Genomic DNA, 16,719 nt, shown 5'->3' with positions numbered 1-16,719 from the left:
ACGTTATTTGGAGGACCTTCCGGGATCATTCAGGATGTTCTGGGAATGTTTAGGGGACCATTACTATAGGATGTACTAGGGTTGTCAGGGTTGTTCGATACCAAGTCGGTACTGAAATTTTGAAAATGTGACGATACCAGCATTTTTGTAGCTTGTTTTTGTGTGAATGAATGGCACAGACACGCAGCTTCGTTTACCACACACGCAAACACTGAAGCACGCGTGATGCTCGCGGTGTTTTCAGCCTCTGCCACTATGAAAAGACATGAGGCTGCAAGCATTTTACAGTTTCATTTGAGAAAAAACTATCGTTGTATCATAAACACACAGAAAGTCAAAGGTCTTGACTATTCGCAGCAACCCGTCAAAATATAAGTTCGGGTTAATTTGAAGAAATTGATAGAAATATATTAGGCTACTGGTGTACAGTAGATTTAGCTACGTCTCAATGTAATAATAATAATAATAATAATAATAATTATTATTATTAGGTGTGCGTAGAGGGTTGCTTATAAATAATAAACTCTAAATTGAATTTAATTAAACGTTTTTTTTTTTTCAAATAGTTAAATCAAATAGGAAAATGGGTCCAATAGATCTTGCTGTGGTACCGAAATTGGTACCGGGAACTGTAACATTGTAATGGTATTGGTACAGACTACTGGATTTTTGGTATTGTGACATCCCTAATAATAACATTGTTATTATTATTATAAGTTATTATAAATACCTACAAGAAACAAAGTTAAGATATTGTACATATGAATTTTAAAATGTGTAAATAAAAATAAGACAAAATGTTTTTTTTTTCAAAATAAAAGTAGGCCTAAATGTCTTTGTAATAAATATGTTGTTTTTTTATGAGAAATTTGCATTTGACCTGTAGGTGAAATGGGTGTTTCTGAACCGATGTTTCCAAATGAGTTAAGAGGAAGATATTTTGCAGCGCAGTCCCTAATGAAAAGTCCTGTTAACATCCCAAATGTCCTCTTTGTAACGATGCTGTGTGACCATAGAATAACCAACATGGAATGGCCCCTAAAGTCATATCGGGAACTTTATTATACACTGTCAGAAATAGGGGTACAGTAGGAGTCCATTTCTGTCCCCCAAGGTACAATCAACACTAACGTACCCCATTGGGCTTATTACTGGACCGCAAGGTATATTGACCTTTTTGAGGATCAAAAAGCATTAAAAGGTACATATATGGTACCCTTAAGGTTAATAATTAAAGGTTAAGGTACAATATTGTACCCTTGAGGGTACAGCCCCAGTGACAAGCCATTGTACCCCTAAAGGTACAATTATGTACTTTATTTTCTGAGAGTGTGTGACCAACAGAGGACCATGTGGGAACATTCTGTTAACGTCCCAAATGTCGTCTTTGTAACATTCTTATGTGACCATAAAATAACCAAAATGGAACAAGTCATATAAGGAACCTTGAACTGCAGCACTTTCATAACCAAAAGAGGATGCTTTAGGAATGTCCCTAATGTTCTGTAAAGGTTCAGGATTTACGTCACCTTTAGAGAACTTTTAGGGAACGTTGCGCAAGGTCGCGAGAACGTCCCCTCCTACATGGGTAAATGAGGCTAAAGGTGTGACCCTTGTTTAGGCTAAACTAAGATGCCACTCACCTCGGGTTATTATATTATATTATATTATATTATATTATATTATATTATATTATATATTATATTATATTATATTATATTATATTATATTATATTATATTATATTTAGAGGTGGGCATAGATTAATTTTTTTAATCTAGATTAATCTAGATTAATTTTGAAATTAATCTAGATTAATCTAGATTAAAATGGCTCATTTGAATTCTGCCGAAGGCAATCAGAATATGTGTGCTACCCAAATAATGACTATAAAAGTAAGTCTTTGAGAACGGGTTTCTCCAGCCAGGTGGCGCATTAGACCAGGGGCTCATCTCCTGTTTCCAAAATGCATCACAAACTGCTTGAGAAAGCTGTTCTACTCATAGACTGTAAAAGGTTACTACTGTACTGTTACCGTCCGTAGGCAACATTAGGTAGGCCTATGTTATTATCAACTACTATAGGCTATCAATTAGGGATGGGCGATATGGCATAAAAACCATATTGTGATATACATTGCAGCCTCTTGCGATAACGATATTATAATAAAACCATTTCAGAACAGGTTAGACAGACCCTGCTAAACAACTGCTAAATGAATTTTTTTTTTTTTTTTTTTTTTGAAAGGGTGTATGTCATTTTGAGAACATATATTGTGCAAAACTGTAAGTATACAACATAATTTTGCAGATAAATAAAATTTAAGTACACTAGCTGCAGAGACTTAAGTAGGTCTAATGTTTATTATGGCTTGGAGCTTATGAAACCCCAAATTTAAAATTAGAATATTGTCTAACTGATGTCTTTTCAGTTAAAAAGAAACACAACAACGATTCTTAAAATCGGGCGCTTTTAATAAAAAGAGATTATGTGCTACACCACTCACTAAGATATATTGGGAATAATACGCGCGCGCTGGTATTCAGTGATATCATGTTTCGATTTGAATTTGAGGTGGTAGAACGGATTAGTCGTGTGTTTACTTACCGATCTGTTACACCACACAGTCTACGTCGGACGGCTTAAATCCGAACCAATTGTCCAAATAATGGATGTTGCACGGATCTTTTACACCAGCTTTCACTTTCAGCCGTGTTTACTTAAGATGACGACGAATATGATGCGTTGCAGCCGGGTGTTCCCCGCGGCCGCGGGTAGATTGCGTCATCATAGCTTGTGTAGCTTGAGCCAGCTCCCAACCCAACTTGGAGAATAGATTAACGGCGATATTTTTTTTATCGCGCGATAAGAGTCTCGCGTTAACGCAGCGCGTTAACGCCGATAACGGCCCACCACTAATTATATTATATTATATTTTAGACTCTAATTTTCATCATTGTATTGAATGGCTTCTCACGTCCTGCTGATCCGCAGATGTTATGGAGGGGAAGACAGCCTTACTCCTGGAAATGAGCCAGTGGAACTCCAATGACCTGGTGGAGCAGATTGAAACACTGGGACACCTGGAGCACTCCAGAGGTAAAACCACCAGGGTCTCCTGAAGACATCTCTCCTACATGTTTTTGTATCATGAACACATTATATTAATCCTTTAAGGTTCTTTAAGGCTGAATTTACCAGGAGTTGCTTGATGATGTGATTTTACGGCTCATTCATTTGAATACATTTCAACTGACAAGTAAAATTGCTGTGAAAACCGTGGATAATCTAAATGCTGATCCTCCCTAATTAGTTTACTTTACCCTAAACAGCAGTTTCCATTGCAAACAGCTTGTTTGGTGTCTAACTTAAAGTGGGGAATTTCAGTGAAGGGAGAATCAACAGTGACTAATGCTACAGATCAGCGTAATCACTGTTTAGCTTCTCTAAGTCGTATTAATACCTCAGGACATGCTGTGACTCTACAGCACTATATAACTCTTGTGCAAATTTAACTCCCTTTAGAGAGACACCCTAATGCTGCATGGGAGAATTAGGGTTTCTGTAATGCCCCACGACAGCTACTTTTAAATGAGGAGAAATAGGCAGCTCACTTTTTGACACTCATTTTAGAAAAATGTGTTTCATCAGACTGCGAAACAGTCCTACCAAGACCAATAAGACCTCATAAATGGTGCTGCATGATCGAGCGACTGATCAGAGTTTGTCAGCCACAAACGATGAGTTCAACAGCAGTGTTTGGTTTAGTTGTGTTGAGATGTGAGAAAACAGGGTCTTGAGAGATTCATTTTTATTCTCACTTGTGGAAAAAGGTCTCCATCCATACAGCCCCCCCCCCCAACAGATCTATTATTTGTGAAAGGATTTATGGATGGCTTAGAGCAGTGCAGAAACTTAATATTATGTGGATTTGGTTATTTTGGTTTTCATTGAAGGTAAGGTCACAGATTATAAAGAGATGGAGAAAGAAATAGGATTGAGACAGACAGAGCGAGAGAGGATTACCGCTAACAATTATCCGTTTTCATTTCACAGTTAAGAAATCTGGAACATATTTTAGATTTAAAGAGAGTAGGGATGTATCCTGCCACTTAACTAAACCTTTTATTTATTTGTTTATTCATTTATTTCCACACCAGAGGATTTAAGCATGACCCAATTTATGAATTTCCAATTTTGAAAAAATGTAAATAGATAGGATACATGCTGAATTACCTTATTTAGAGCCCAACAAACAAAACTTGAGTCTTCTGGCATGAGAACCCACATGTTCGTTCAATTATACTGTGAATAAAAACACACCTGAGCACAGTAGGCTTAAGAAAACACCAGTGACCTCTCACTAATGAACGAGTATTGCACTGAAGCGAGTTAAAGTGGAAAGAATTCAGAGCTGTGGATCACATTTGAGCACTGGGACAAAACCAATACAAGTTCTGAAAAATAAACAGAATGAGACTTGATCAGGACAAGAACTACCCAATTATTTGGCCAAGTTTGTGACACAAACTTTAACCCCACCAACCCACAGACACAATAACACAGTAACACGGACACAATTTTGGCACACCTCCTTGTGTTGGCCCATGCATCGAATATGTTGCAACCCCCGTTTTCGTATATACCCTGTGATTCCATAAATAGCACAGACAATGCATTTTTCAGCTTCTTTTTCCCGATGGATAATATCTGACATCTTCATTATGCTTACTGAATGTGTGTGTGTGTGTGCTCAGGCTGTTGTTTTGATCCTGGTTTCTCCAGTGCTATTATACTGTTCTTATTAAACAAGCTCATTTACATCTCCAGCAGTCTTCATCAGGCCATCACTGCTGGTGAAATGTAAAATCACAAATGTGAAACCATCTCCTCCAGAGCTAGAATAAATGTAATTATAACTCATTTTACAAATGAACTGTGATTATAATTTATGATGTACCAAACAAGCAGATAAAACTGTACAAACTAGAGTAACGTTTACTTATTGAGTCAAGTGTTGATATTAAATTTGCTATTTAGATTGTATCTATGGTTTGCTGAATTATATGTTCTGTTTTGCAAAAGTAGTTAGTCTATAGTGGTGGAGAGTTTATTCAGTAAAGTAGGTGGCAACAAGTTTATGATTGAGTTATTTGAATCATTCACTCAACTGATTCATCCATAAACACTGATTTGTTTAGGAATGAAAGCCACTATGTTGTGTTCCTCAGAGACACACAGCACTATTTTGGTTTGGAAATATTTTAGTTGGTAGAGCAAAGATAAGTAAAGGAACTGGCAATGGTGTGTCCCAAACGTCTCGGTTACGTATGTAACCCTCGTTCCCTGAGTAGGGAACGGAGACGTTACGTTGGATGACGATGAATGGGGTTTCGCTTAGAAAGCCTCTCAACTTCGAGTATATAAAACGAGCCAATTGCAATGAAATGCCATGGGTCTGCGGAATTTGCATAGCGTAAGTCCGCCCCACATCGTGGGTATATAAGGAAGTACGCTGGCAACATGCAGATATGTCTTCGCTTAGGAGCCAAGACTGAACTCAGGCGTTCCAGCGGTACAACGGAAGTGGCAGGGAGACGTAACGGGTTACATACGTAACCGAGACATTCCCTTTCGTAATCACTCCGAGTTACATCGGATGACGACGAATGGGGTTCCCAGTGTAATCACGCCACCTCTCGACTGTCTTCCAGTGCCCTGCGTAAGTCTGAGCTCCCTGTTGTGAGACTAGCACGGACAAAGGAGTCCTACTTATCACAGGAATACCAAGGTACACTGGGAAGCATATCTCAGTGGAAATATGCAATTATGCCCAGCCCGAAGGGGGGGACTTGCAATACAATATGACCCCGGGGGGCTGCATATGGAGTATCACTGGGGTGTCCAGCCGCAGGTGGAATCTTTCAACCCCAGGGGTGGCAAGGTGGCTTGCCAAGGGAAAGACACATGCTCAGAGAGGCTTACAGTGGAAATACACATGTGGGGGTCGCCCGGAGGGGGAACCATGCACATGGAGGCACCTAGCCAAGCGCAAAGCTGCCGGTGGCATAACTCTGGAGTTGACATCGTCAGTGCTGGAAGAGACTCAGGGCTTATTAGGCTCACCTGAGGAGAATATCGCACGTATCCCGTCCGTGGAGAGGAATGGCGAGCAAGCGAAGACACCTGAGCAGAATCTAGCACCGGCTAGTTGAAGCGAGTACATGAGAAGAAACTGGCTCCACTCGGAGATTATAGTTTCTCGCGAATGTGTTAGGTGTCGCCCAGCCTGCAGCTCTGCAGATGTCTGTTAGCGAGGCGCCATGCGCTAGAGCCCAAGAGGATGCCACACTCCGAGTGGAGTGGGCCGTCACACCAAGGGGGCATGGTCGACCTTGCTGCTGGTATGCCAAAGCAATGGCGTCCACTATCCAGTGAGACAACCTTTGCTTGGAGAGAGCCTTTCCCTTCAGCTTCCCACCATGACAGACAAAGAGCTGGTCTGAGGTCCTGAAACACTGCGTTCTGTCAACGTAAGCACGGAGTGCGCGTACTGGACAGAGCAGTGCCAAGGCTGGGTCTGCCTCCTCCGAGGGCAGCGCTTGCAGGTTCACCACCTGGTCTCGAAAGTGTGTGGTGGGAACCTTGGGCACATATCCAGGCCGGGGTCTCTGGATCACGTGAGAGTTAGCCGGTCCGAATTCCAGGCACGCTTCGTCAACCGAAAATGCCTGCAGGTCCCCTACCCTCTTGATGGAGGCCAATGCAACCAGGAGCGCTGTCTTCATTGACAGGAACTTAAGCTCCACTGATTGCAGAGGCTCAAAGGGAGCACTCTGCAGGGCAGTTAAAACCACTGAGAGGTCCCAAGAGGGTACGAGGGGAGGACGAGGAGGATTCAGTCTCCTCGCTCCCCTCAGGAACCTGATGATCAGGTCGTGCTTTCCCAGAGACTTACCATCAACTGCGTCGTGATGTGCGGCAATGGCGGCAACATACACTTTCAGGGTGGAGGGAGACAGCCTTCGCTCCAACCCTTCTTGCAGGAAGGAAAGCACGACACTGATCGGGCATTTCGTGTGTTCTAGATGTTTAGAAGAACACCAGTTGACGAAGAGGTTAGGCATGTTAGGCATGACAACGCATAGGCATGTCTCGTGGACGATGCTCTAGCGGAAGTGATGGTAGCCACCACCGCTGGTGGTAGGGTACTCAAACCTGCCTCATCCCGTCCAGGAGCCACACGTGGAGGTTCCAAAGATCGGGACGAGGGTGCCATAAGGTGCCCCGTCCCTGAGAAAGCAGGTCCTTCCTCAGAGGAATTGGCCAGGGAGGTGCTGTCGCGAGGAGTACTAGTTCTGGGAACCAGGTGCGGTTGGGCCAATACGGGGCAACCAAAATTACCTGCTCCTCGTCCTCCCTGATCTTGCGCAGGCTCACTGGGGGAAACGCATACTTGCGGAGGCCCCGCAGCCAGCTGTGCGCCAGTGCATCCGTGCCCTCGGTCAGGGAATAAAACAGGCCGCAGTGGGACGAGTCGTGGGAGGCAAACAGATCTACCTGTGCGTCCCCGAACTGGTCCCAGATCAGCTGGACCGTCTGGGGATGGAGTCGCCAATCTCCAGCGAGAGGCCGAAGCTGAGACAGCTCGTCGGCCGCCTGGTTCAGGTCTCCCGGGATATAAATGGCTCGAAGCGACCTCAGAAGCTTCTGACTCCATATGAGGAGGTGGCGGGCGAGTTGTGACATACGGCGGGAGCGCAGACCACCTTGACGGTTGATGTACGCTACAGTCGCGGTATTGTCTGACCGGACTAGTACGTGTTGACCCCTGAGCAACGCACGGAAGCGATGCAGGGCAAGACATACAGCCAACAACTCGAGGCAATTGACATGCCAAAGGCGCTGGGGTCCTGTCCAGGAGCCCGCGGCAGCATGTCCATTGCACATGGCGCCCCAGCCCGTGGTGGAGGCATCTGTTGACACAACAACATGCCTGGAAACTCGTTACAAGGGCACTCCGGCCCGAAGAAAACTGAGGTTCGACCACGGGGTGAAGGTCTGACGGCAGGTTGGAGTCACTGGAACTCGGACCGTGCCGTGATGCCATGCCCACCTCGGGACTCGATCGCGAAGCCAAAGCTGAAGCGGTCTCATATGAAGCAATCCGAGCGGCATGACTGCGGCTGCGGATGCCATATGCCCCAGGAGCCTCTGAAATAGTTTCAGTGGAACCGCACTCTTGCCCTCGAACTGATGAAGGCAAGTCAGCAGTGACTGCGCTCGCTCGCTCGTAATCTGCGCGCACATGGCGACCGAGTCGATCTCCATACCGAGAAAAGAGATCCTCTGCACGGGGCAGAGTTTGCTCTTCTCCCAGTTGACCCGAAGGCCCAGACGAGCTAGGTGCCGGAGCACTAGGTCCCTGTGTTCGCAAACCTGGTCTCGAGAGTGAGCTAGGATCAGCCAGTCGTCGAGATAGTTCAGGATGCGAACCCCGTGTTCCCGAAGAGGGACAAGGGCTGCCTCGACGACCTTCGTCAAGACGCGAGGAGACAGGGCTAGCCCGAAAGGGAGAACTGCGTACTGGTATGCCTGCCCCTCGAAAGCAAACCGTAGGAACGGTCTGTGTCGAGGAAGAATGGAGACATGGAAGTAGGCGTCCTTCAGGTCGATCGCTGCAAACCAATCCTGCGGCCGTATGCATTCGAAAATGCGTTTGGCCATGAGCATCTTGAACGGCATCCTGTGAAGGGAGCGGTTCAAGGCGCGCAAATCCAGGATCGGTCGTAATCCACCGGATTTCTTCGGTACAATGAAGTAGGGGCTGTAAAAGCCGGACTTCATTTCGACTGGAGGGACAGTCTCGATCGCACCCTTCGCCAGTAAGGTAGCGACCTCCACTCTCATGACAGGGGCATTGCCACCGACCATAGTGAAGCGGACTCCCCTGAAGCGGGGAGGAGACCGCGTGAACTGAATCGCGTAGCCGAGCCTGATGGTCCTCGTGACCCAGCGGGACAGCCTGGGGAGCTCTAACCAGGCTCCCAGGAGCTGTACCAGCGGGGTTATGCGGACCACAGACGTACCCTCGGTGGAGCAGCGAGGCGGAATGACCGGCCCAGGAGTGGGTGGCAAAGCGGCCCGGAGCGGGGGCACGGTCATTAGCCGCGTCCTGCCAGAGGAGGCCAGGGAAGGACCAGCGTTCCACGGGGGCGTGCTCTGGTAGGAGTCTGGCGACAGAGGGGGACGAGAGTGGCGAGGCTCGTGAGCGGCGCGCACTGTCATCCACGGCCTCTTGGGCTCGGAGAAAGAGGGATCAGTTCTTCAACAAGAGATTCTCCCCCGGTCCTCCAGCGGGGGAAGGAGTGGTCCTGCTACCAGCTCCTGAGAAGAACTGAGCCCTACCTCCAAGCTGCCCGTCTGAGGAGTGCTGCTTAGCCTGGCTTTTTAGCCGGCTAAGGGTTGGAGACAGGCGGTGCCACCCTCCTGCGACCTCCTCATGCTCGGGGCTGGTGAAGCCTCGAGGGGAGGAGCCGTAGAAAGGCGGCGTCGGCGGGAGGACGGCTAAGGAGACCGCACGGACGGATGACCGTCGGTGCAGAAGGTCCTCAGCCCGCTTATGGAGTGATCGAAGACTGTTGGGCGCAGTCCTCAACCACACCGCCGACCGGGCTGCCCGTCTCAAAAGTGCTGCTTAGGCTGGTGTGGCAGTCTAAGGGGCGGAGACAGGCAGCGCCACCCTCGTGCGACTTCCTCTTGCCCAGGGCTAGTGAAGGCCCGAGGGGAGGGGTCGCATGGAGGGGGCCTTGGCGGGAAGCAGACTAAGGAGACCGCACAGATGGATGACCATCGGTGCAGACGGGCCCGAGTCTATTTCTGGTGGTCGAAGCCACACCGCCAAGGAGCCTAGCCTGGGACATGGGGGAGCTGAGAATATGAATTCCCAGACCCCCCCCCCATCCCAACCTGGCTAAGCCCATGTCTGGACCACACTAGTGGACATCACCTGACCCAGGATCACGCAGGTACCGATGTCGCCCGAGAGCGAGGTCAGTAGTGCGCGTGGCGGAACAACCAGGCCGGCATGGGAGGCAATAGCGTCCCAGCATAGGGGGCGTGATTGAGTTTCCATGTTCTGTCAGTGTTGGCCAGGGAAGGACTAGCGTTCCACTGCGGCCGGTTCGAACAGAACTCCCGGGACAGCACTGCATCGAAGGCGAAGGCGACACACAGTACTGCATGACTGTGTCACGATAGTGACAGAGAACATACAGACCATAATCGCCGCGCGATCGAAAGCAGCGAAGGCGGAGGACGCCCGCGACCCGCGAAAAGTCACTTGGACTCCCGCGGACCGGAGGCGTCCTGATGCACGTCCGGGAGAAGCCTACAGCGCTCGGGGGGAGGGCGGCGCCACTCCAACCGATGCTTTCAGCTGCCCGGGAAAGCATGGCTGTCAGCTCTGGATCGGTCCCGGCCACGATGGCACTCCCACGGGAGGCAACGCAGTTGAAACTTCATTTCCAGAGGAATCAAGCCCGCCTTGTGATGCTGTGAGTGACATGGTACGATCCGTACACCCCAATCTATCTCTTCCTCGAGAGGGGATACTTTGGCTGGTGGCCAGGGTGAACTGAGGGTCACGGTGTGGCACAAAAACCGACGAGTTATTCCTCGGGCCACACCCCCCCTCCACATCGCAGATCACCCTGGCCACCAGCCAAAGTATCCCCTCTCGAGGAAGAGATAGATTGGGGTGTGGCAGAGGGGACTCTACTCACATGGAGATCATTGAGTCTCGATCTATAAACATTGCGATGGTCATGTTCCCGCAATGAAAATATGACTCATCCACGAGCGCTGTCGAGCGTGATTAACCCCAACACGCAAAACAGCACTCGTGACCGTTAGGCAGATGAATCACGCGCCCACATCCAGTAAATTCACGGGCGAGCCGTCTTGAAAAGACGTGCCTCCTGCAGCTCTTTTAGAGAGAGGAAAAAGCTCAGCAGCGTGCTGAAGCGCCCAGGGAGAAACACACACTGTCGGCAGATCACTGCACAGATCAGCAGCAGGCAATGCGATCTAGCTGGAACGCGCCGTCACACCAACACACTGAAGAGCCGCTCGTCTCGTAGAGTGAAGATGATTCAGAATAGCTTGCAGGAGTGAAGAGAACTCTTGGCTCCGAAGCGAAAACATATCTGCATGTTGCCAGCGTACTTCCTTATATACCAACGACGTGGGGCGGACTTACGCTATGCAAATTCCGATGACCCATGGCATTTCATTGCCATTGGCTCGTTTTATATACTCGAAGGTGAGAGGCTTTCTAAGCGAAACCCCATTCGTCGTCATCCGACGTAACTCGGAGTGACTACGAAAGGGAACGTAAGTTACTCAACCTTCTTGTTTATTAAGTTATTGTAAACAAGCAATATAACACTCATTATCTTTGGTCTGAATATTACCACGGCTACGCATTAGCTGCACCATTCTGAAAGATTTTCTCTCTTTTTAGTGTGAGTTGAGCTTAAAAAGCATAATATACTGTATTAAATAATTGTTGTCCAATTTTGATAAATAGTTACAGAAGTTTTGGTCTTTCCCAATTCAAATAGAGAAGCTTAAAGTTGGAGTACGTGATTTTAGAGATACACTGTTGATATTTGAAATTAACCCATACAATCCCTTCATTGCTCCGCCCCCAAAGTGCACAAACACGCAATGCAAGAGTGGATGTCTCTTTATCATAGCAAAATAATGCTTTGCGAAAAAAAGAAAGCGAAGATGACGAATGAATGACAAGGAAGAACAAAATATTAACATATGGTACACAAGAGTGTATACAAGCAAGAGTTTGTTGTTAGTCACAAGCAACACACCAGCTCCAGACAAACAATGACACTCAAAACTGTCATTGGTTTTGCTATTAGTTTTACTATGTTTTTACAGAACCAAGATATATCTTTTTAATTTACAAGCAAAGGAAAGACATATTAAGAAAAAACTCCCAGCCCTGTGGATATGAACTCTAATTTAAATCATAAAAAGATTTGATAATGTTAATTACTGAATTGTAGTTTTGAGTGCCATTCAGATTTTAAAGGAAAATTACTCTCTAACTGCTATTTGTCTCTTTCTATTCACCCTCTCTTGTTTGTCTAGAGGTTTCTTGCATTATTCATTAATACCCATTTTCTCCAGCCCCACACAGAGCCACAAACAGATGCAGACTGTCTTGCTGTTTTAATTCTGAGACAGTTTGGGCATAGCCTCTAGCAGCTTGAGCAGTGATTCCTTGTGAGGTTGACATTGACTGGCAAAGAGCAATTGAGTTCTGACAGAAAACCTTTAGTGCTCTTTAAAAAGGCTAAATAATGGGCCAATCACAATATTAGTTAATATTATTTTACCTGCAGTTCTGCACCAGTTCAATTTAAATAATGTCCTCAAAAGAGAGGATATTATAGGTTATTCTTGGGAGGAAAACTTGAGAAATTGAGAGAGCTTACATTGCAAACTATAGTGTGGTGACATAGTGGTTCTCTTACGAGAGGTTCTCTCGTATTGCGTAGTTGCTACGCTACGGGAAAGCCTTTCTTTCTCGAGATACTGAAGCCAAAAATTATCCTTAATTTTTATAATCTTGTCAACGCAGTGCGGCAGCCTGCAGACCTAGGGCGAGCTACTAGCGTGCCCATTGGCTGCCCTGCGGCAACTGCAGCAGCCTACCGCTGAGCCCTTGGCGTGACGTCACGACCAATGAGCGCGCTTGGCGCGCTTACTGCGTCACAGCCCGCGAAAAGGGGGGTGTGGCTTAGCGTATATAAACAGGGCTCGGAGGCTGCTTCTCTGATTTCTGTCTTTTCAGCGAAGCTCTTCGCATCGCTGCTCTCTGAGGAAGCCGCCGTTGAATCAAGCGACCAGCACGCCGAGGATCTCAGCCTGAGGACGCCGGCCGCCTTCGCCGCCTTCAGCTTTCCCTGCCTGCTTCGCTATCCGGCGAATATATCCTTTACTGCTCTGTGTTGTATGTGTGTGTGTGTTCGCCCCGCGACACACTTTGCATCTAAAAGAGCGCGAGGCGTTGTTGCAAATGCCTCGCTCATCCTGTGGCTCGTGCAGAGCCTCGCTCAGCGACGGAGACCGCCACGTGGTCTGCGCTCTCTGCCTGGGCCTCGACCACGCAGCCCGCGCCCTCTCCACGGGCGGCTGCGAACAGTGTGAGGACTTGCCGATGTCGACCCTGCGGGCTCGACTCGCCATGTTTGATGATCCTCCACCTTCCCCGGCTGCCTCTTCAGGGCCGCGAAAGAAGAAACGCCGCTCTCAAAGGCCTCCCGAGCCGGTGGTTATAGCTGAGCGCTCGCCGGAGCCCCTCCCGCGAGCCTCGCTCTCTCCTTCTCCCCCGCCCTTCACCGACGCGCAGCGGCCGGCCACTGCCTGCACTGCCGTCGCCTTAGGGGATGAAGCAGATGACGCCGCTGACAGCTGCTCTCTGCTTGCTTCGGACAGCGAGGAGTGGTCGGGCTCTCACCGCTCCGCCTCCTCGACTCCAGAGTCTGGCAGGTCCCGCTCCAGTGTTGACGCGGAGCTTATCCGCCTCCTCACCAAAGCGGTCGACCGACTGGGATTGGACTGGTCCCCACCCAAGGAGCCCGCGCCGAACCGACTCGACGGGTGTTTTCTGCCTAGCCGCCGCCAAGCGCCAGCCTCTAGGTCAGCACCCTTCCTGCCCGAGCTCCATGCGGAGCTATCGAAGTCGTGGAACGCGCCCTTCTCCGCTAGACTCCGCTCATCTGTCTCCTCGGCCCTCTCCCAGGTGGACGGGGCCGCCGAGAAAGGATATACCGGCATCCCTTCCGTTGAGGAAGCGGTGGCAACGCACCTTTGCCCGCCGTCTGCTAGATGGCGCTCAAAGTCTGCCCTGCCGTCCAAAGCCTGCAGGACCACATCAGCTCTCGCCGGCCGCGCATTCGCCGCCTCCGGCCAAGCTGCTTCCGCCCTGCACTCGATGGCTGTTCTCCAGATCCTGCAAGCCGACCTCCTCCGCGAATTGGACGAGAAGGGCTCGGATCACACAGCCTTAACAGATCTGCGCAGTGCGACGGACCTTTCGCTCCGCGCTACCAAAACCGCTGCACAAGCCATCGGCAGATCCATGGCCGCGCTCACCGTCATCGACAGACACTTATGGTTGACGCTGGCGGATATGAGTGAGTCAGAACGCGCTGTTTTCCTCAACGCCCCGCTCTCGCCCACTGGCCTCTTCGGCCCTGCGGTCAGCGGGATTGTGGACCGCTTCTCTGAAGTACAGAAGGCGTCGCAGGCTATGAATCTCTTCCTGCCCCGCCGCTCGAGCCCAGCCGCAGGCCGCTCTCAAGCTCAGCCTCCTGCGCGCAGCTCCACACAGCGCTCGTCTCGGCCACCAACTGCTTCGCAGCGACGCCAGGGCGGCCGCCCTAGGTCGCGCTCAACCAGCCGTCACAGACCGCCGCCCCCCCGGGGTCCGCGTCCCAAGATAACGCTGAAGTCTGAGCCCGCGAAGTCCTCCTAGCACCCGCAGGGAGGAAAAGATGGCTGAGTCCCGCTGCGGCCGGACCGCCATCAAAACGCCCAGCTCTGTCAGTCCCCTCAGTACAGGCTACTGCAGCAGCTTACACCGCAGCCAACGAGCCAGTAACACCACTCGCTCGCCTGCACACAAACGCCGTTTTTACGGCGGCCCAAATAAATCTCAGAAAGAGTGTAAATTCGGGTTTTCCGGCTCCGGCCGAAGGTGTTGTAAGTGCAGAAAATGTGCCCACTCCCACGTGCTCACTGCTTCACACAAACACGGTCCCCATGGTAACGCGCTCAGAGCGCTCTCTCATAAAGCGGTCACACACCGCTCGAGTACTAAGTGTAGTAAATGTGCCCACAACTCTGTGCTCACATCTACCCGTAACTCGCTCTGCCACTCGGTTACCCCGGGCAACAACGGCTCAGGCCGAGAGTATTATAAGTGTAGAAAATGTGCCCACTCCCATGTGCTCACTGCTTCACACAAACAGGGTCCCCATGGTAACGCGCACAGAGCGCTCTCTCATGAAGCGGACGCAAGCCGCTTGAGTATTAAGTGTAGAAAATGTGCCCACAGCCTTGTGCTCACACCTACCCGCTGTTCGCTCTGCCAGTCAGTTACCTTGGGTCACAGACCCTCTAAAGCTCCCAAACACTGGCCATGTCATAAGTGTAAACTCTGCGCCCGCTCACGAGCACGCGCACTCACTTTTAGACATTATAATCCCCACGCCACTCTCGCGCCTGGGATGTTTGACAGCAAATCACGCTCCATCCGATGGGACCGAGCTACTGAATGCTGTTCAGTCGGCCAATACTGTTTACCAGCCCCCGTGTTCGAGCACCAGCGGCGCGCACGCCGCTCCATCCTCTCTGATACAGGTTCCCCATCCCGCGCAGCGCGGCGATCTGAACCCAGAGACCATTCGACCCCTAGCTATGCATGCGAAAGCATGGGAAGCGATTCAGGGCGCGTCAGAATGGGTGCTGAATACTATAAAACACGGCTATTCGCTTCAATTCGCTCGTCGCCCTCCGCGCTTTACAGCACAGACGGAGACGAGAGTGAGTTCAGAAGCTGCGCACCTGCTTCAAGCAGAAATAGCGAAGCTGCTGCGCAAAGGGGCTATAGAACAGGTTCATCCTTCTCTGAGCGAGTCGGGCTTTTACAGCCGCTACTTCCTTGTACCCAAGAAGGACGGAGCGTTAAGACCTATTTTAGATCTGAGACATCTGAACAAAGCCCTCATGAGACGGCCGTTCAAAATGATCACAACCAGAAAAATCCTCGCGCAGATTCGCCCAGGAGACTGGTTTATCTCTCTCGATCTAAAAGACGCATACTTTCAGATCCAGATAACTCCCCGTCACAGGCCATTCTTGAGATTCGCCTTCAACGGTCGAGTATATCAGTACACAGTCCTGCCCTTCGGCCTGTCTTTGGCACCCCGTACATTTACGAAATGCATGGACACGGCCCTCGCTCCCCTGAGAAAACAGGGAATGCGAATACTGAATTATCTGGACGATTGGCTTATTCTAGCGCAGTCAGAGACGGAACTTGTGTCTCACAGAACAGCGCTTCTCAGCCATTTGGAGGAGCTGGGTCTCTCGGTCAACTGGACCAAGAGCTCGCTATCGCCCCGTCAGTCAATTTCCTTTCTTGGAATAGAACTGGACTCGGTGGCTATGACGGCCAGACTGTCGGAGCAGCGCGCGCGCCGCATCCGCCTCCTCGCCGCATCCCTCCAAATAGGCAGCCGGGTTCCGCTGAGGACATTCCAGCGTATCTTGGGGCATATGGCCTCAGCTGCAGCAGCGCTCCAGCTGGGCTTACTGCGCATGCGCCCGCTTCAACGCTGGCTGAAAGCGCGCGTGCCCCACCGAGCCTGGGCGGCCGGCGGCTTGCGAGTCAGAGTGAATCAGGGCTGCATTTCAGCCCTGCAGCCCTGGCTGGCAGCCGAATGGTATCTCACGGGAGTGACTATGGGAGTGATTTCACACCGGAAAGTTGTCTCGACAGACGCTTCCAACCTAGGTTGGGGAGCGCTCTTCGAAGGCAGACCGGTCTATGGCCGCTGGTCAGACCAGGAGAATCTCCTACACATAAACTGTCTAGAGATGCTCGCGGTCGAGAAAGCGCTCAAACACT

The 16,719-nt window shown here is 49.7% G+C and overlaps 1 protein-coding gene across 2 annotated transcripts in view; it reads left to right on the top strand.

The window, feature by feature from the left end:
• The window catches only part of plrdgb (PITP-less RdgB-like protein), a 99,065-nt gene that overhangs the window by 28,319 nt on the left and 54,027 nt on the right, over positions 1–16,719 (top strand). For both annotated transcript variants that reach the window (XM_079898796.1, XM_079898797.1), the window contains exon 3: positions 2,994–3,098. In XM_079898796.1, the coding sequence (XP_079754922.1) occupies positions 2,994–3,098 (105 nt within the window). The remainder of the gene's footprint in view (positions 1–2,993; positions 3,099–16,719) is intronic.

Source organism: Squalius cephalus (genome assembly GCF_949319135.1).
Source record: "Squalius cephalus genome assembly, chromosome: 17".
NCBI lineage: Eukaryota > Metazoa > Chordata > Actinopteri > Cypriniformes > Leuciscidae > Squalius > Squalius cephalus.
The sequence above is the reverse complement of the archived record's forward strand: the minus strand, read 5'-3'. Positions and strand labels throughout refer to the sequence as shown.